The following is a 21,745-nucleotide window of genomic DNA, read 5'->3' on the forward strand; positions in this document are numbered from 1 at the left end:
TGCCCCAATGAGTAACAAAAGATAGCTTGAGGATACATGTATTCATGTCAATTCTAAGTGCTCGCGAGTGAGTTTTATCATAGTCACATAAAAGAAATAGAGTGTTTGTCAATTATTCACAATAATCTACATTCTCATCTGCATTTTTATTTGCATTCATATTTTCATTCTGATTTGTATTATAATATGGATTCTAAGAAACCTCATTTGCATTTTCATTTGCATTCACATTGAGGTTACTCTTGTGCGGTTGTGCTGTGCAAGGGTCCCATGAGGCGTCACAGCACAATTCTCCATGTACAAAGTATAAACAGTTTATGTCCTGGAATGGTTCTAGTCCTCATAGGGACTCAGTCATGGACACTCCAATAGGAGCTCTTTCTTTCTTCATGTTGAACCATTGCTCACACAGGAACCTGGTCTGCAATGCAGGATCTGCAAAGCAGGCAGAGCTTTGTTGGTATAACAGTACCTTGGAGATCACACATGTGGCTCCCTTCGACAGATTTTGGCATACATTTCCATTAGAACCACTCTGTTGAGGTCCCTGTTACAGAGAAGCATTCCACACAGTGCTTTCAAAAGCTGCATGTCAGTATAGCCGTCTCCACAATATATTTCATTCATTTTATCTGCGAGCGCCCCCATCCGGGTCATTTCTTGCCGCTCTGTGCCTGCTGCTGGGTCGTCGTTGTCAGCGGCGACGTCGACGACGGCTGCTGCGGATGCTGCTTCTGCTGCTCGCTGTCCAGAGTCTTCAGCAGGCGGAACAGGCCGGCTGCCTCCCGGATGTGACTGAACTCGATGCAGAAGGCCTGCATCTCTATAAAGAGATCCTGTGATACACATGAAGGAGACACACAGACTCATTATAACGAGGAACTAAAATCCACATACCTCCCAACCTTTCCGACTGAAAAATAGGGATGATTTGGCTCAAAAGTAGGAAAGAAAGAGCAATTCTCATAGGAGTGTGTAAGTAAAATTATCCAAAAAAATAGGAAATTCCTGTTGAAACAAGAACTGAGAATGGTCAAAATTTAGATTCTTTCCTCCAAATTCAGTATGGTTGGGAGGTCTGAATACATTACTGGTATCTCCGGTTTCTATCTACATCTGGGTACAAAAAAAGAATAATAAAAAAAAGTTGGGACCTGCAATTTCATTTCTTACAAAGTTCACTCCCGTTATAACGATCATGGTTATAATAAAATTCCGGTTACAACAAAGTAAAAATTTAGGCTGTAACATCATCCACTCTATGCATTTCTATTGTTTATTCGTTTAGTTATAATGAAATTTCAATATAACGAAAGAAAACTGCCGGTCCCGAGGACTTCGTTATAACGGGAGTCCATTGTAAGAGGGTGTATATCCAATCTCTTTACAAGAGGTTCAAATGTAAGGGAAGAAGTAGAACTTCAATTCAATGTAGAAAGAAGAAAGAGGTCCAGAGACATACGTATATAGAGAAGATGACACACAGACAGGCTTAACCCTAACTTACCTGGGGGGGGGGGGCATAATGGCCCCCCCTCGACAAATTCCGCGACCATTCCGGCGCGCAAAATTTTTTGACCGCGTCGCTCGCTGACTTTTTACTTTCAAGTCTCGCGCAACTTTTGAGACCAAATTTGTTGCGCCCGGGCATACTGTTCTGAAGCCACGCCCCTTCAAAAAATTTTCGTCAACCCCAAAATTGCTCAAAAATGTGATTTTGTGTACAAAGTCAATACAAATTGTATTTTTTCAATTAATTCATATAAAGATTCATATTTTTAACTTTAATGGCTGAACTCAATTTATTTTAGTATAATTATGCTTCAAAAAATGTGTATGACAAATTCTGTTGAAAAAACAACAAAAACAAAAGTTCGAAAAAACAGAGAAATACATAAAAAATTGATAAAACAATAAAAAACATAAGAAATTAATTTTGATACTGAATTTTTTTTTACACACAAATGTTTGGAATGTCACTAGGAATATTTACACCAAAAATCAGCATTCCATAAGCTTGTATAAGCCAATTACAGACGAAAATGAGGTTTTTTGCATATATTTGCATAATTAATTGATTTAAAATAGAAAATGCAAATTTTTTGAAAATTTAACAGGCAGTCTTGTAGATTACATCCGGCTTTATGTTCATGCAAAATTTTGCCGAGATCGCGCTATCAACGACCGAGATCTGAAGGGGGGGCCATAATGGCCCCCCCCCCCCCCCCCCCCTCAGGAATTCAAGCTCGCTAGGGCGTAGTCCAGGTAAGTTAGGGTTAAAGGGATGGTATAGTATTGGTGGAGATGAGAATTGGGCTTTTCACTTTTTGCGAGATACCAAGAAACCACTTATGAAATGGTACAGAGCATGATATTCAAAGAGGAATTCCAAGTTTATTTGATAAAAATCAGTTATGGAATGGCTGAGACATCCAAAAACAGAGTCGAACAAAGTGATGGTAATAAAAGGTGGGTCCCACCTTTCATTATGATTGCTCTGTTTTGAATATCTCTGTCATTTCAAAACCAATTTTCATCAAATAAACATTGAATTCCTCTTGGAATTACATACAGGTACTCTTTCACATTTCATAAGAGGTTTCTCATTATCTCAACAAAAAATGTTGGAAACCTGAAGTTTGGTCTCAAACAAAACTATACAATCCCTTTATGGAGTAGACAGAGAAACATGCACATAGTACAGGGGAACCTTCTTATAAATGAGGACCTAAAATCCATGCCAATTTGCTCATTATATTGGGTTTCTCACTATTTCTGGTTGCAAAAACAAAGACATATAGAAAGTTGGGACCTGCAATCAAACTGTTATAAAAGGGTTTTGGTACTGTATACCCAATCTCTTTATGATGAGGTTGCACTTTAACGGGAGAAAGAATAATAAAAAGAATAGACGAAGACACACACCAGCCACATCCCACCCTTTTTACAAAAAAAAAAAAAAAAAAAAAAAAAGTTTCTTCAATTTTTAAGCTTTAAATGACTAGCAAAATATCACTAGATGTACTGACACAACTTTCAATCTGCTCTCATTTAATTCATTATGGCTTATATCACAGTGGTACTGATACAGGCCACTTAACATTCCACCACAAATGGGAGTTTGTCACACTGCTCTAATACAATAATGCGGGTGCACTGATAAAGAAATAGTGGAGGAAATGAAGAAAAGAGAAAAAAAAATGACAAAGAATATCCTTGTCTAAGTGTGTGTATGCGTGTGTGTATGAGTGTTCATGTGTATGCGTGTGTGTGTGAGTGTTTATGTGTGTTGTGTATTTGTTTTGTGTGCTACATGTAGTTTATCCACACCCATAATACTGATACTCCAATACTGCATTATAAAGTAACCATACCTTCACATTTATGATCTTGTTCCTTATCAAGGACTGCAAAAAGACACAAACCTGCATAAAGACGAAATATAAACAGCAGCAAAATATGAATATTTCACAACGAAAATACGCTGTTCAATATCACTCATGCACATGAGAGACTAACAACAGTCCTGAAATACGAAAGGCAGTGATGAAGGTAGAACATGTGTATTCCAAAAAGCTCAATTTAAGGGGCAAGTCCACCTTCATATACATAAGGATTGAGAGAATGCAGCAATATTAGTAGAACACATGAGTGAAAGTTTGAGGAAAATCGGACAATCCGTTCAAAAGTTATGAATTCTTAAAGTATCTGCACAGTCACTGCTGGACAAGAAGACTACTACAGTGTATGATGTCACATGCGTACAACGATATAAGGAAAATAGAAAGAGAATTTCACAATTTAACTTTACTTTTTTAATAAAGTGCACATTTCTTCGACTTCTTCGTACGTTACGGGTAATACCATCCCCCCTGCCTTCTGATATAGAGAAGTCGAGTGTTCTTTTGCTATGTGAGAAAAACGGAAATATGTTGAATTTTCTTTATTCTTTCTTTATATGGTTGTACACATGTGTCATCACAAGCTATAGTAGTCTTTTCATCCCGCCATGACTAAGTAGAAACTTCAAAAATTCGTAACTTTCGAACAGATTGTCAAATTTTCCTCAAACTCTCACTGATGTGTTCTACTAATATTGCTGCATTCACTCAACCCACATGTCTATAAAGGTGAACTTGTCCTTTAAATCTGGCAAACAATATGACGTTCACACACGGGAAAGGGTAAGTAACTTTCAGCAGATGGTGCTGACAAATTCAAAGTCAAACATACAAATACTCACTCAAATGTAAATGCTTTGTGAGAAAAAGAATTTAGTCAAATACACTAATTATTCCCAAATATGAGCTGGCTGCAGCTGTTCAAATCTTATTGATTCTAAAGAGGGAGAACATATTTACTCAATCTTTCCCATCTGGTGAGATGTTAACAAAAAATAAATAAGTAAATCATGACAAAATGTCTCCAAACAAGACTAGCCAGAACATCAGTTTGTATTGACAAATTTAGATATACACAGCTGCCGGTATTCCACCCAAGCAATCACAGAAATCGTTCAATAAGAGAGAGGCAAATCAAAGTGATGTATGACGGCAAATCTTTTTTCTTTTTTATTTGTTTTTTGGAGTCTATGGTGTCCTTGAGTCAACATTCCATTGTCCTCACAAGAGCTGATTATCATGTCATGCTAATGTGGATGAAAGATTTTGTCTTTTTTTTCTTTCTTTTGGTTCTGTTTTTATTTTTGTGTTTTCAACACAGATATCAGGCCCATAACTAGGGGAGGTTCAGGGGGGTATTTCATGAAGCATTTTGGTCGGATATTTTTCTGACAGACAGTTACAAGCTACTGAAATCCTTGCATCTGATTGGCTGAGAGCAACTTTGTCCGACAACTTTGTCGGACAAAATGCTTCATGAAATGCTCCTCTGGAGATTCCATGGAACCCCCCCCCCCCCTTTGCCAGCAGTAGAAGGACAAAGAAACAAACAAAGAAACAAAAAACAGTGGCAGATCCAAGAAACCATCTTTGTTAGCCAATTGTATTGCCACCAGAAAATTGCACGAAAACCTTTTTTTTTTTTTTTTGCTTGTCAGCTAATGAAACCTGGAAGTGGCACCAGAAAAAAAATTGTTTGTGCACCTAATACGTAAAATAATAGAACTGAACATGAACTTGAGCTAAAAAGGTTCACTTTTTCTACTTCTGAACCTCCTCCCCCATCCACCCCCCCCCCCCCAGAAAAAATAATAATAATGAAAATAAAAATTCTAGTTACGGACCTTGATATGTCAACTCTGAAAATGGATATTTCCGAAAAATGCACTCTATCTTTGGTGAAACGATCGCATACATAAAATTTTATGAGCTCTTCATAAACAAAATAATTATTATGGTTGACATCCATGTATTATTTCTTCCATCTTTCCCTTGAGACAAGTGGTACACACCCTGCAATCAGAACACCAATACACAATATAGAACATATATATTGCACATGCACGTATGCACATGCATATCAAAATTAATTATATCTTTGCTAAAACGCTCACATAATTATATGTATTTTCATCATCCTTGATGAAATGCAATGTACATATAAACCATCATCTACATATATGTATATATATTTTGTCTTTTTCTTATAGAAAATTCTCTGCAAATGAAATCTGACATACTAGTTACAGTAGATATGAATATCATGTACTAGAAGATAAAACTATCACTTTGACACATGAGTGAAATCAATGTTCATAACTAAAAGTGCAAATAGAGAACTGCTATTTAGGTGCACACGATGCTATTGTGGAAGGGTAAAGATGTGTTTACGCACCAGTCTGACGAGTCTGTTCTGCATTGACTTATCCTTAATGGTCTCACAGGTGGTTATGCAGTTGGAGATGTAGAGGTGAACGAACTCTTGTGGAAGTTCAACGGCCTGTATGGACAAAAATTCACTACAGTCACACTCCAGGGTTAAATGGATGTACAGTAGTCTCTGCTTAATTGAGTAGTGTCTGGCAGAGCATTTCTTATACCCGATTAAGCGGAGTACCCGATTAAGCAGTACCCAATTAAGCAGAGACAACTATACTGTACACTAAATGAATCTTTACTGAATAAGCTATTTCTGTAATGTACTAAAAACAAATTGATATGCATGTTATTTTCACAAAAAGGTTGCTTTAACAACTGCAAGGCTTGCCGGAGGTTGCCCCAACTTAGAACAATTGATGAATGCCAGCTGAATACCTGCCTACAAAAAATTGGATTGGAGAGAGCACGGTGAACATCATTACTTGTTACTAGGCTGTAGGACAAGAAACATTCGTGAATTTCAAAACATCACAGAAATGATCTAGTGAACTGCACTGAAATTAGTTGATTTGACAGGACTTATCTGTATTGTATGACAAAGAGAGTCCCTGCTATGGACTGATAAGAATAGAATATTCAACATATGAGATAATCAATAAAAAAAATTGATAGTACAATGTATAACAATGAGAAAATAATTCATTTGAATTGCTGTTCGATAAGGATGGTTTATCAAGTATGTGTGCAAATTATCCAACTGTTTAATTTTTCTGGGGGAGGATCATGTTGATCTTGTAAATGGTTTTATTCTCATTTTTTTTTCATTACTACTCTTGTCATTACTATAGTGAGTAGTAGCAATTTCAGTATTGCAACCAATAAGCGTCAATGTAGGACAAATTGTTAATCAACTGCAATAAAAACAACTCGACAGAAGAATTTCATGAATTTGAATAATTTCACTATTATCATTTATTTCAAAATTTATCATATTTATCATCTTTACTATTGCTGCTGCTACTACTACTACAACTACTACTACTTCTACCACTACTAAAACTTACACTAGTGTCGATACAAAAATAACATTATCATTACTTGTAGATATCAAGTTGACTGACGTTACGGACATAAACCATTCATTTCAAGTCTTCATCCCGACATGTGTGCAAGTGAACTACAACAATAGCACTCAAACTAGATATATCGCTACGGCTACTGATATGCCTCCGCCATAATGCATGGTTCTCCTAATAGGTCTATAGTACAATGTCTTGACAATGTGTGATGACAGTTTCACACAATTGGCAAAATATTAAAATGACAGGTTTGACACAAATGTGCTGAATGTTCACTTTTTCTAGAACTAGGTTCAATTGGATGAATGATTAAAATGTCAGAGTGCAGGTATTTGGGGAACTGATGATTTTTACTTGACTTTTGACCCTTTTATAAGTCTATGCATTGAGTAATTTTCAAGGTATTGAGAAAAAGCATAATTTCAGTATCAAATGGGAAAATAGCATTATCTAAACCTGGCCTTTGACCTTTGATCTCACAGTTCCAAAGAGAATCACTGTTAGGTTGAACATGCATAAATATGTAAGTTTCATGACGATACCTTGAGTTACTTTCGAGATATGGAGGAAAAAGTGCAATTTAGCACTTTCACTTGACCTTTTACCTTTTGACCTTTGACCTTTTGGCAAGAAACTTCCCCAAAAATATATATTGGGTAATACATGCCATACATCAAGTTTGAAAAAAAAAAACCCTTCAGGCATATTGCATTTTAAGGAAAGTAGTGATACTTTGAGGAGTTGACCTTGACCTTTGACCCCTGACCTTTGACCCATGACCCCAACTTCCCTAGATAATCACTGCCCATCGGTACAAGCATATATACTAAGTTCCATGAAGATACCTTGAACCATTTGCGAGATATGGAGAAAAACATGAAATTTCAATTTTTTTTTCACAAAATAACCTGTGACCTTTGACCTTTGACCCTGTGACCTTAAAATCCACACAAAGTATCATCCCCCAAGGATATACCCTCATACCAAGTTTGATGTAAAACCACCACACGGTTCTTGAGATATCGACAAAAACAAAACGGGACGGACGGACGTACGGACGGACGGACGTACGGACGGACGTACAGACGTACGGACGTACGGACGTACGGACGGACGGACGGACGACCCGAAAACATAATGCCTCCGGCCACTTCGTTGCGGAGGCATAAAAAGCACGAAAATAGTGTTACACTGGACAAAATTCCTTATCCTTTCACACTGACCGTTGTGAGCCGGTTGACCACTTCCATCGAGTGAAGCGACATCTCCATGTTGACAAGGACAGCAAAGTACTCCGTGATCTGATTGGACTGAATCAGGCGCAGTAGTAACTCTATGGCAACCAGGGGGTTGCTCTCCACCAATCCCGGCAGCTGTTTCATATCATGGTGGGAAAAAAAAAGAAATTCAGGACAAATTTTGATTTAAATCAGTTCATAAAGAGGTTGCACAATACATTGATAAATTACTGTATGCACAATATATTTTGCATGGTATTAGCTTTTGCGAATTTCGGCTGTCACATGCTATTCATGAATTTCACAACTTGTGGAAATATTGACTCTTATCCCTACATGAACGTGACGGGCACACATACATTTCTCCATTCAGTACTATACTCCACAATCGTGAACATAACCACTTGAGAAATTTGTTGTTAAATTCTGATTCGCGAAGAGTGAGACTCGTTAAGTATATGAAAAATACAGCACTCCATACCCATAAATTTAAGTACCACCTAGGATCTTGCAAGCAAATTTCCCTATCATTCCAAAGACCCACGAAAGGGCTGGCGATGGTTCTTTCTCGTACATTGCCCCTCTTACTTTGGAATTCATTATCCTCCTCATTAGCAAATAAACCATCCAGTTCATTGTTCAAGAAGTTTAAAATCAAATTTATCTCACTACAGTGAAACAACATTTCATACTGTTATTTTCGCTTGTTTGTATACTGTGAGTTAATATTGTTTGCCATGTATAAAGTGCTTTACACCCTTTAGAACAGTTTAACTTCTTTTTGTTCATTTGTTAGTTTGGGTTGTTTTTAATAGAAGGCAAATAGCGCCCTCTAGTGGGAGGGTCACCTTAGCCGGGGTCAGCCCAATGTGGTAGACCAGCTTGGGGTCCTTCTCCAGCTCACTGAGCAGCTATTGCTCTGTTTGTTTATATGGTTTTTATGAAGCATTGAATAAATAAATAAATCCAAACAGCGCCCTCTAGTGGCAGGGTCACCTTGGCTGGGGTCAGCCCAATGTGGTAGACCAGCTTGGGGTCCTTCTCCAGCTCACTGAGCAGCTGCTGCTGCTGCTGTAGCATCAGGGTCTCCTTGAAGGCCTTGGCCATCAGTCGCTTAACCTCCTGCCCAGCGCTGTTGCTCAGGCACATGGTGGTGTCCCAGGCGATGGTGTGGTTGCTGTCAGACGGGTTCATCCACACCAACTGGGGAAGAGGTTGACATGTAATTGGTGCCAGTGAGAATCATTGCTGCAAACCACAGAACTATACAGATCGAATGCTCAAGCGGGGTCTCAAAGTATAGCCAGGGAACGCTCATGATCTCCGCCATCTTGGCGAGTCCTGTGCTTGTTTTTTTTCTTTTCTTTTTTTTTTGGTTTGTAATTGTGGATCAAACTACTCTTTTCATTTCGAAGCATGGCCTTTCAGAGTAACTAAAACATGGAAATAGAGATTTGCAGATGCCTGTGAAGGCCCTGCCTAAGGTCAAGTCTCTTTGAGCAGGACTCACCAAAATGGCAGCCTTCGTACGCATGTGGCTATAAAGCTACACGTGGGTTGTGAATGGGCTTGCGCATTCTATCTGTATAGTTCTGTGCTGCAAACGTAGTAGGAGCAGTTTTAGTACAACTAGTTGTTGTACTGATAAGTGGCAATGACAATGGTGATTGTTATAATAATGACAATAATACTACTTGTATGTGTACCATTAATCAAGATGACAATGATGAAAATAATAAGATTAAATTATTATACTGTTGTAATCACTATCTATAATCAATTGTCAAAGCACAAATACATACTAGAAATGTCGCTACAGCGACTGGTTATACCCCCGCCAAACAACATTTCATTAGCTTTGGTCAAAACAACATTTGATAAGCTTTGGTAAAAAAACTGAGGAAGTAGTTAAATCCGCAAGATCTTTCCTTGATCTTCTGCCATTAATATGCCGTTACCATGGCAACGTACTTTCGGGTACTGTCGAAAAATGCGTCTTGCACATCTACAACCAAAGGCACACATCTGTACCAAGTTTCATGGAAATTGGGCAAAAACTGAGGAAGTAGTTTGCAACACAAAATTTTCCATCATTTTGGCTCATAATATGTGAGCTGTTACCATGGCAACATACTTTTTGTCACTGTCAAGAAATGTGTCATGCTGACCTATATCCTAAGACAAACATTCAATATGAATTCCATGAGAATTGGAAGAACACTGATGAAGCAGTTTTACCATGAAGCATTTTGCCCTATATTTTACCAATAACATGCCGTTACCATGGCAACGCACTTTTTGCCACTGCGGAAATATGTGTCTTGCACATTAACATATTCAGATGAACATCTGTACCTAATTTCATAAAAATTGATCAAAAACTGTGGGAGGAGTTCGCGACGCAAGATTTTTACCCATTTTTGCCCATAATATGCCGTTACCATGGCAACGTACTTTTGGGTACTGTCAAAAAATACGTCTTGCACATCTACAACCCAAGGCACACATCTGTGCCAAGTTTTATGGGAATCGGTTGAAAACTGAGGAAGTAGTTCGCGACGCAAGATTTGCAACGGACCGCCCGACCGACCGCCCGACCGCCCGACCGCCCGACCGACCGTCCGCTGATTCCTATATACCCCCTTCAAACTTTGTTTGGCGGGGGTATAATAATATAGCAAGAACTCTGCTCATTAGCCTTAGTATTGATTTTTTTTTTTAAATCAAAAGGTTTTTTCATTCTTTAGACCTCTTCATTGAAAAATAACATCAAACCACATTTAATCTAAAAGTCTTATGCCTCAAATTTGGAAAGGGGCAACTGCAGACGCTCCAACCCGAAGCACCTTCTGATCTGGAGATTCTCCCGCCTAAAACCCCTTGCAAACGGGAGACTTCAACTTGATGAGAATGAAGCGCGAAGTTCCCTACAGCCGGGGTCCAGCTGTAGGGATTCTAGATGCTCTCTCGTGCTATCTACTGCTTATATTTCAACATATGATGACACTACATATTAAGAAATCATTTCAAGCAGGAGACACTGAGCCAGGGCAGGAGAAATTAAATCTCAAGCGGGAGAATGGGAGATTTTGCAAAAGTGGGCTTTCGGCAGACCTCCCGTCAAAAGTGGAAGAGTAATTGGAGTCTCTGCAACTGAAGGTGTGGGTATGGTGAGCTCCTAATCTATTCTTTCTTTCAGAAACTTGAATGTTAGGAATAGTGTGCAATACACTGGGAATAGCAGAGTGGAGGTATTAAAAGCAGTTCATAACAAGAAGCTTATGCGGACACTCCCCAAATTGTCCTTCTTTATTATCATCCAGGTGAGGAACATCACTTGTTTTTACAGGTTCCTAAAGCATAAGCTTACCCAACCTATAAACCATAATATGGAATTCACATTTAAGCACAGAATGAACTTGTGTGACCAGGTGATCAGAATGGCCAGTCAGTTAACATGTGGGAAAGCATCCATTTCATTGTTTTGCATGAAATGCTTAAAAGGGGAAATCGAGTCCAAATATAAGTTGGTCTGATGAGAAAGAGTAAATATTACGAGTTCAATGGTAAAATTTTCATAGAAATCGGGTGAAAAATATGGCAATTATGACATTTTGAAGTTTTGCTAATTTGTCAGAAAACAGTTCTTGAACGGTCAATATGAATATATGCAAATGGCAAAGTGAGCATGTCATCCCCTCACAACTTGCCATATAGTTTGTACACAAAATTTTGAAATTTCCAGTTTTTCACTACAGCGCAATTATGTCCGAGGCTCAAATCCTGGTATATCAAATCGATTACTACTCTGAAGTTATTCAACCAGGAATAACATCATGTTTCACACTTCAATGACAGAAACATAGAATTTTCATCATTCTTTGTACACGATCAATTGAAAATTGTGAGGTTATGATATGGTCAGCTCACTCATCATATTCATATCCACTGTACAAGAACTGTTTTGCAGAAATCAGAAAACTTCAAAATTTCATAACTTCCTTCTTTATCATCTGTTTTCAGTCAAATTCTTACCGTTGAACTAGTATGATTTTACTCTTTTTTATCAGAGTAACATATTTTTGGACTGGATTTCCCTTTAAAAAAGCATTGTCTATTAGTCTGGTAAATTACTAGACTTTGATAAACACTTTGTTGCTGTCAGGTTGATGTGCTGGCAAGCACTATTTATAAGGATTGCACAAATAGTGATTACATCATCTGAAAGGCTTACCTCAAAAGAATTTATATTAAAATCAACAAGCATGTCATCGCATATGAGCCTCTTCTGCTCATGCACATAGTGGAACAACAAATTGGCTAATAGAGCAAGGCTACGTAGACTGCATCAAGCCTGTGCAGAGGATGAAAGAAGAGCTTCCTTAACCCTAACCAGGCCGGGCTTTTTTGGCTGTTCTGTGGCCGGGGGAGGGTAGAATCAACCTCCCCCGAGATCTCAGCCAACAATCGCGCAATTGCCATGAAAATTGGCACATACTGTACATTACCTGTGGCATAATCTACCAAACTAAAAAAAAAAAAAAGAAAGTGAAATTTTCACAAAATTACTAAATTATGCTACTATATGCATAAATTCACACATTTTGCTCTAAATCAGAAAATAAAGCTCCTAGAATCCTAATTTTTGGTGATAACATTCTTTGTAGCTTCCCAACAATGTACTTGGAAAAAAAATCTGGTATCAAAATTGATTTCTTATGTATGGTAGGCCATATTGTTTTATTAATTTCAAATGTATTTCTTTTTTTTCGACCTTTTGTTTTATGATTTTTTTTCGCCAAATTTATGACAGAACCTATGTCAAGCATTATTATGCTAAAATCAATTGATTTCAGCCAATGAACATGAAAATAATCATATCTTTTGAATAAGGTGAGAAAACTTTATTTGTATATACTTGTACACAAAATCAAGTTTCTGAGCAATTTTCGGTCTGACAAGCATGTACAATAGGTCATGCAGCATTGTAACGGAATGCCCGATTTTCACGACAATGGTGTCAAAAGATGTGCGAGACTTAAAAGTACAAAAGTCAGTGAGCGGTGTAGTCAAAAAATTCAGCACGGCGGAATAGTCATGGAAAATATCAAGGGGGGGTTGATTCAAACGCCCCTCCCCCCCCCCCCCCCCCCCCCTCGGCCGTTTTAGGGTTAAAGAGGAGAGGAGGGGGTCAGATGGGATACAAAAAAGAGAGATGAAGGGCCTTACCTCGTCCTCACAGATATGCAGAGGGGGCGGGAGTCGGATGAACTCAGGGGTAAAGGTCGTATCCATGGGCGGCCTGGAGCCACAGATGAGGGCCTCGACAACTGGCTGGGCGACCTGGGAATCAAACTGTGTCCTGCAGACATGCAAATAGAGAGTAAGAAATATATAAGACTCTTACTCCACTTGGGACCACAATTTATAACCTTCCACACAGTAGATTGTTATAAACCTACGTAATTATCACTACCCCCCGGCAACTATCCCCCAGATAACTACTGTAAAACGACAAAATGTTTGCGTGCATTTTAATTTCGCGAATTTCGCGAGTGCGAAGATTCGCAGTTCTTGTCTACACTATATGAATTGAATACCAGTTCCAGTTCGCGAAAATTTCATGCCGCAAAAAAGGCCGTCGGCTCCATTTTGCGAAAAATTCATGCCGCGAATATATCATGTTTTACAGTAACCCATTCGGATGACTACCCCTCATCACAATTGACCCACAGGAAAACTACCCACAGGGATAATCATTCCCAAGGACTAATTACCTTTCCCTCTGAACAACTTGTCCTCAGGAGTAGTTGTTGGGTAGGGGATGGGGAAAGAATTTGTAAAGAGGGTAATTTTCTTTTATAGAATCCATGGTCCTATTTCTAAGAGTAGTCATTCAGGTAGTCACCCGCATGGGGTAGTTGTTTGGGGGATAGTTGCCTGGGGGGTAGTGATAGTTGTCCAGGGGATAGTTGTCCAGATATCAGGATTGTGAAAGTACAGTCTATCAGGATTGGGTGAAAACCAGCGTGGCAAAGTTTGAGGGTGGGGTGGAGTGGGGCGGGAGACTTACCCCGCGTCTGGGTCCGGGTCGTTCATAATACAGGAGAGGCCCGCCTTGCTGAGGGAAGGGAGCTCGGACTGGCGCTCGGCCAGGGCCAGCTGCAGGCCGGTCAGGTCGATGTGGGGGGCATTGGGGCCAGGGTCCATAGCAACGATCTGGCGGGGCGACTTCTTGAAGAGCTGCAAGCACAGGGAGCGACAAGGGGACAACAGGTTTGGTGAGAAGCCAGGCAAATTTGGCAACATGCATGGCACTGAAATCAGCACTGTACAAGATGTGAAGTAATCAAACACTCAAAACTTGACCCCCAAACAAACAAACAAACAATTGCTCTTCTGCATAAGTTGGATCCATGTGAAGAGTTTGATCATCAACACTTGTGTTCACAATAATTTGCAAGTGAGATGTAGGACAATACAAAGCTTGACTAATAAAGAACAATTATCACAAATGGTTGCGTGATCAACAAAATAGAGAATGCCAGTAAGTGAAAAGTAAAGAGAAAGGGGAACCTGCCAACCACAACATCTCTGTCTGACCTTAACCTGATTTATGCACAAAGTTTTGAATTGATAGCAATGTGGTGATAGTCAGCATATATTTCTTTTAAAATGTAAATTACATTTTATACAAATGAGTCTGAAAAACTGGTTATACAAGAATGTCACTTTTATTATTACCACTTAGTGGCTCAGGCATGAAAAGAAAATCATAGACCACTTTCAAGCCTACTGGATGAACTCTGAACTTTGACCTCACCTCTCGCGGAGGATTGGTGGTGGTAATCAGCTGCGACAGGAAGTACTTCTCTGACTTGCCGATGGGGGCGACGAGGCTTGGACCGGTGACCTTGTCATCTTCTGTTCTGGTCTGTACGATGGACATTGGGATATCAATGAGAAATGGTTATCCACCATTCTCACAGATGGCATCAAGTAGAGATCACAGGTTTCATAATGGGTGTTGCTCATTCCAACAAGAGTTCTGGCAAAAGTGACTGATGCCTATTTAAAAGTACTGTAGTTCATCAGTCTGACAACAGCCCGTAACTTACCCACCACACACAGCTTTCATCTTTTCCCGACCATTCACAAACATCTATAACCTACCATACAGTAGCAGTATTTTTTACTTGCAAATGTTTTCACAAATCTGTAATATGTACATACTGTATGTATAGTAATACGGATAAATGAGATACCAGTGATGGTGAAGATGATTTTATACTCATAATAACAAATGATATCAATTATTAGTATCATTAATGATAATAACAATACTGCTACTTCTACTACTCCTGCTACTACTCTCACTACTTACAATAATGATAATAATAACAAGAAGAACAAAAAAAAATCATGATTTTTTTATAACCAAAATGATAACATTTAATATAACAGACATGATGCCCTGTAAGATATGAGCAGGGAAAAAAAGACACTAACAATAATATACCACATACTTCCCCAACATATACTGTATACGCCATATATTTAGTGAGTCTAAATTTTCGTGAATCGGGACTTCCTGACGATTTCGCGAGTGGTTGAATTCGCAATCATGGAGTACTGTACTCAACGAAGAAATGTATACGTGTGCGTCACGTTCATATGGGGATCAGAGTCATTATTTTTGTGTGTCTATAATTTCGTGAATAGCACCTTACTCGCAAAATTCGTGAAAATAAAAACCTCACAAAATATTCGGCGTATACAGTAACAGCCAAGGCTTTATCAACTCGTGGCAAGCTCAGAATTCAATGGAGTGTAGACATGTATAATGCATTTTTATTTTTACCAGGACCAGAGAGAAGAGAGGGGCGAAGGGGTTGTTTCCAATGGGCTCCGAGCGGTACATCTCCCAGAGGAGGAATAGGGCAGCCAGCCGCTGAGGTGGAGTGGGCAGGAGGTCCGGGCTACTTAGTAGGAGTACCTGTTAATGACAAAAACAATAAGAGGGCATAGTTGTGTCAGGGAGTTTGGACACTGTGTGCAATGCAGTGGAAATTTTCTGGGCCAAGCAGCACTCACAACACACAAAAAAGTGAAAGGGTACGAGAAAGAGTAGACTTAGAGGGTTTTTTTTCTTTCTCTCTAGAGTTTTTTTTTTTTCAAATCTTATGCTATCATGAAGCAGAGATATTGCTGACAATCTACAGAATGCAATTTAAAAGATATTAAAAGATGTTAGGACGTCAACACCTGAAAAGCCTCCAATTCATTTTCTCATAAGTCCTCTTCACCTAACTTCTGCATTTGCAATGAAATCATACAAAACAAGAAAAAAGAAACTTCATCCTTTGTAGCAAACCATGGAAGAGTTGATATTAATGAATGATATCTAGCTTTAATGGTGACTTTACCAGGATGCAAGGAGTCATGAGGACATTTTGCTTAATACTTTGTAGAACAAAACAATGAACATGCCATGAGAAGATGTAATAATAATGATAATATTTCACAACATTTATATAGCGCATTATCACATGAAATGTCTCACAGCCTTATTCATCTACATGTTTGTTACCACTATCGCTGTCGTGTAAGACACCATCCACGACTTTCTTTCCCCACTTTTTGTCAAATTTCAAAGTCACTCAACTATTTCATTCATTTTGAGTTCTCATCCAGATGGTAACTTAGTATAGCAATCTACAAAACATGTACCGGTACAGGAAATCTTAAAACATGACTGAAAACACCCTGACCAATCAGCACATTTCTGTTTTAAGCTCCACTGACTCAATGGAATGATTCTCGCGTTGAGTTGTTTCTATCGCAAATGGTTGACAAATTGCCCTTCATCAACCTTTATGAATACTGATTATTGTTTTAATAATTAACAATAATTAACGATATTTACACGTGTACATAGTGCATTATCACATGAAATGTCTCTCAGCACTACAGTCTCTATATAATGTCTCTGAGTTCTAAGCATTCTGAGTTACAGCCGTGATTAAAGATAAATAAATAAAACAAAATCTCATCTCAGAATGTATGACCATGATTTTTACCACAGCTATACCAGTAGTTCAAAATGCTGAATAATTGGTGTTTATTTACTGTAAAACATGATATATTCGCGGCATGAAATTTTCGCGAATTGGAGCCGACGACCTTTTTTGTGGCAAGAAATTTTTGCGAATTGCCACTTGTGTTCAATGCATATAGTGTACATAAAAAATTGTGCATGCATTTTAATTTCGCAAATCTTGGCGCTCGCGAAATTCGTGAAATTAAAATGCACGCGAACATTTCTCGTTTTACAGTATGTCGACGAAGGCAGCTTGTCATCATTTGATTCCACATTGTTTGTATTCAATAACTCACCAGAGATGAACCAACTTTAAAGTGTTCCTGTTTGTTGAAGCTGCCATGGAAGGCCTGGGCCAAAGACTCAAAGGATCTATTCGTCACCGCCTCATCCCACAGCATCCTGACATGTAGACAGACAGACAGACAGAAAGAAATGTGAAACAGGTTGAGACTGACCACACAGTGGCACAGAGATACTTGTTAGAACAATTAACCTTTAGCAATTCACTTAAACAGTTACTGTAGAAGTTAGCACAAGCTGAAGGTGAAAGTTCACGTGTGAGTTACTTTTTGCACACCCGCTCCATCAAGTAAAAAATGAATTTTGCATGTGTTTTTTTTTTTTTGGTCTGCAGAATCAAGAGATATAAATTATTAATAAATATTAATCATCTCATCTCATCACCTGATCACTGTCACTGCGTGTTGGTGCCAAGAAAGAAAGCAAAGGGTGATTGCAAATTTCTCATTTTAAATTTAAAAATAATGTAAAATAAGCATTATGTGTGAGCACACCAACGGCAAAAGACATAATAGCTGGAATAGAGTCTACCTGAATCATATAAACAACGGTGTGTGATACACCAATCTACTAAACCCCTCGAACATGGCCACACAACAGCAAAACTGTTGAAAATTTCTACATTCTTATCACAAATTTTACAAGTCACTCACGTGAATTGAAATGCTTGGACTACAGGCATGGTCAATTTATATCAGTTCATAGTGAGTCCTCACCTCACCCAACATACTGTACACTGAGCAAATAAGTCCCATTTTAAAGCCCGAATGCTGATCATCGCTAGGCGATTCAAAATAAATCTTTCCCAGCTTTGAACAATGCAAATTACACTGCTAACTGTTAGAGTTTGTACGCCCGCACGGTCGACAGCGCCCCCTTTGCCCATCATTTTGCAGTGCTGAGCCAACATTTCAAATCATTTCTGCGATTTCTATGATTTTTGCGGTGTACAGCACAGGATTAAAAAGGTGTCATTTTTGGCAAGTTGTGAAATATGTAGGCCTATGTCAATATAGATAGCTGAAGATGGTAGCTAAATAGATAAAGTTTTCATCTTATCAACCTAACGTTAGTGGTCTAGGACAACTACAAGGCCTTGATACCTTGATACCTTGGTGTACATGTAGTAATCCCTTGAAGCAGCTTGTACATGAAGCTATACTGGGATGAACTCGAACTGTGTGTCATGAGGGGGTGTCAATCAGTGTATGTACAGTTGTCTCACTATCATACAATAAAATGTGAGTATAGGTGCTCAGTGCGAGTAAAAACAGCGTCGATCCTCTTACACAGTGGCAGATCCAGCAGGAGGCTGCATTGCCCTGAGGATGGGCAAAGCAGCTCCTTGGAATAATGTTGGGTTGGCGGTGCTTACTACAGGTCCCAGCAGGTGGTTCCATAGTCTTATGGCTCTTGGGTAGAATGAATACTTGTGGGAGTCAATGGTGGATCTAGGGATTGTGCATTTGAGCTGGTGATCTTGTCTTCCAATGTAGTTAGCTGGGGTGATATCGGGTGGGAAGGGCATGGCAACCAGGTGATGTTGGATTTTGTGAAAAAGTGTGCATTGTGCAGGAAGGTGAGAGTGAAGGCTATCCCATCCGAGTGCTGTTACTAGGGCTGTGGAAGATGATGTTGGGCTGTAATCACATAGGACAAAGCGGGCTGCAGACTTTTGTACTTGCTCGAGTGAGTTGATATTAATAAAAGTATAAGGATTCCCCACTGCAGAGGCGTATTCTAGTTGTGGACGGACTAGTGCAGTGTAGGCTCTGGCCTTTACATCTTTCATGGAGACAAGGTTCTGCGGTATACATGTAGATATCTAGTCTAGATCCTAATTCCTAGTCTGTATGTACTCTGACTCTGAGTAACAAATATGGTGCAGTCAGCAACACGTTAGGCCCTATCTAACGTTAGAGGCCTAACGTTAAATTACATTTTAAATAGTAAAAAGGCAAAATTTAAAATAGAATCGACGCCCCGGAATTCATGGCCATAACTTTATTAGACTAGTGTCCAGATGGCAGCGGTACAGCCCTGTATGGCGCGACTTACTTGTGTACAGCGACAGGGCTGTGTATGGTTGGGGCACCACCTATCGGCAGGGCACCTTCCCATCGGCACCCTGCGTATCATGGCTGTTTGCGTATAGAACGAAAAGGTACACTACGCACAGGATTAAGTGTCATTAGCTATAAAGACAATAAAAACGAAGAAACGAAAATCAAACTCAAACAAACCAAGCTAAAAATTACACATCTGCTCAGTAACAACGCATGGCTGTGAAATTCACGTGTACTATTAGCTATGGCCTGTGAAATTCACGTGTATTACCTATGCTGTGAAATTCACGTGTATACCTATGGAGGGGAGGGGGTGCCAATCGCAAGGTTCCCTTTTTAGCTGCCGCCGCCCGCTTACCGTTTGGGCGCTTTCTCTGGAATCATCCCGCGACGCGATGTACGTCGCATCACATCACGCATCCAGCACATACCAGTCTGGTATGTGCTGGATGCGTGATGTGATGCGACGTACGTCGCGTCGCGGGATGATTCCAGAAAAAGCGCCCAAACGGCGGAATCGTGGGCGGAATTGACGAAGAAAGTGAACTCGTCATACCTACAAAGTGATTATTTTGCTAACAAACTGGAGTATGTCATCTACCCACCTACTCTATCAGTGTGGAATAGTAATTTGGAATATATGGACAAGATCAGGTTAGTACTGATTTAATTTTTCTCGTTACGAATTTGTGTACAAAGATGTCAGACTTCAGCTTCACGAGGCTGATTCGTGCGCGGAGAGGTGAGAGCCGCAGAAAAAAGCATCGAAAATATTTAGTCGGATCAGGCCGCTAGGTGCGGCAGTCTTGCATTGTGCGAACGCTCTGGCGCCCGTGTTTTGATGGGCGCTCTGCATCGGTTGATTAAAACTCGATTTTTGAAAAAAAAAACAGACAGGATTTTTTCTTCTTTTCATCATGGATAGTGGACATGTGTGTGTAACAAAAAATCACCGTGCAAAGTTGCGACAATTTGTACGTCAGATGTGAGATGAATAAGAAGTGAATGGGGGGCCTCATGAGGCGGGGGGAGGTCCTCATGAGGAGGGACCATCCTCGTACGCGGGGGAGGTCCTTATGCCATGAGCGGGTTTCCCGGACTGATACGTGGTACCCCCAACCCTACAGATATAGTTAAGTAGGCCTACTATATACGTGATATAGTAAAACATTTAGGCCCTAGTAGAATCTATGTGGTAGGCCTAAACTATTTATCACCAATGGCAATGCAATGCATAATGGCAATGCAATGCAATGCACGCTCTTGTGTAGTAGGCTCTACAGAATTTCCGTAGTCCCATTCCTAATATTTCGCGTTGGCTTTTACAGTGACCTATGCAACCATCTGTTTTCACGAAAACAAAGATATTATTGGTATTGCAGATGGATAGAATTTAAAGAAAATAAATATCATCAGAAATAATAGCCAGACTCAAACTCACCCTGTAAGATTAACGCTGTCTTTCTTTGATAAACCTTGCTCCATTGTGGCAGGCGACTATTCTTGCGGTCGGCTACACGTCACTTCCGGTCGACTGGAGTGAAAACAAACAGCTTGCAAGCGCTAAGCCTGCATAATGCGCATACTGCATGCTGTGCATGTGCGACGCGTATAATAATGTGCAACTCTACGCAGCTCAGACATGGGGACTGTTTTTCATTATTCATTTTGTCATTTGTGCCATCATTAATGAGATACATGCATCATATGTCTTGCCAGCAATATTCTAAAAATCTGGATCCTGTCGATCGATCGGTCCCGGTATTTTGCCAAGTTTAAGGCGGCCGGACTGGACCTGTGCCCGTATGAAATCGCGGCAGGACTCTGGATCAACGACCCGACAAAATGGCCAGATGTGCAGTAGAACCTCTTTGAGTAGGCCCTACCCCGATATCTACGCTTACTTAGTACCTCATAGAAACTTCAGGTAGGTACTGCGTTAGTACTGTAGTACTTAGGGTAGGGCCTAATTTAGAGTAGGCCTAGGGCCTAATCCTGCCGCCCGCACAGCTACAGTACCACTACCAGCTTGCGCTAGCGCTATGCTCGCGGGGCGCCCCGGCAGAAAACACGTACAGCGTTCACTCCAGGCTCACGCGAGTGGTTTGTTTTCACTCCAACGCTATCCATGACCCCGTGACACGCAAAATACCCGGATGTCCGACCATGAGAATAATTA

General features: G+C 39.7%; 1 protein-coding gene across 1 annotated transcript; it reads right to left on the minus strand.

Moving 5' to 3' along the window:
• Positions 1–335: 335 nt before the first annotated feature.
• Positions 336–21,051, minus strand: LOC139709813 (CCR4-NOT transcription complex subunit 11-like). The gene is made up of 11 exons (XM_071621775.1): positions 21,008–21,051; positions 17,494–17,599; positions 15,959–16,093; positions 14,921–15,031; positions 14,171–14,340; positions 13,327–13,459; positions 9,094–9,300; positions 8,083–8,232; positions 5,797–5,901; positions 3,375–3,425; positions 336–836 (listed from the first exon to the last, which is right to left on the minus strand). Exons 1-11 carry the CDS (start codon positions 21,049–21,051, stop codon positions 654–656), a joined length of 1,395 nt encoding a protein of 464 aa, XP_071477876.1. The 3' UTR covers positions 336–653.
• Between the last annotated feature and the right edge of the window lie 694 nt (positions 21,052–21,745).

Source organism: Diadema antillarum, unplaced genomic scaffold (genome assembly GCF_040938485.1).
Source record: "Diadema antillarum isolate AM-2024a unplaced genomic scaffold, OU_Dant_1.0 seq00001472_RagTag, whole genome shotgun sequence".
Lineage (NCBI taxonomy): Eukaryota > Metazoa > Echinodermata > Echinoidea > Diadematoida > Diadematidae > Diadema > Diadema antillarum.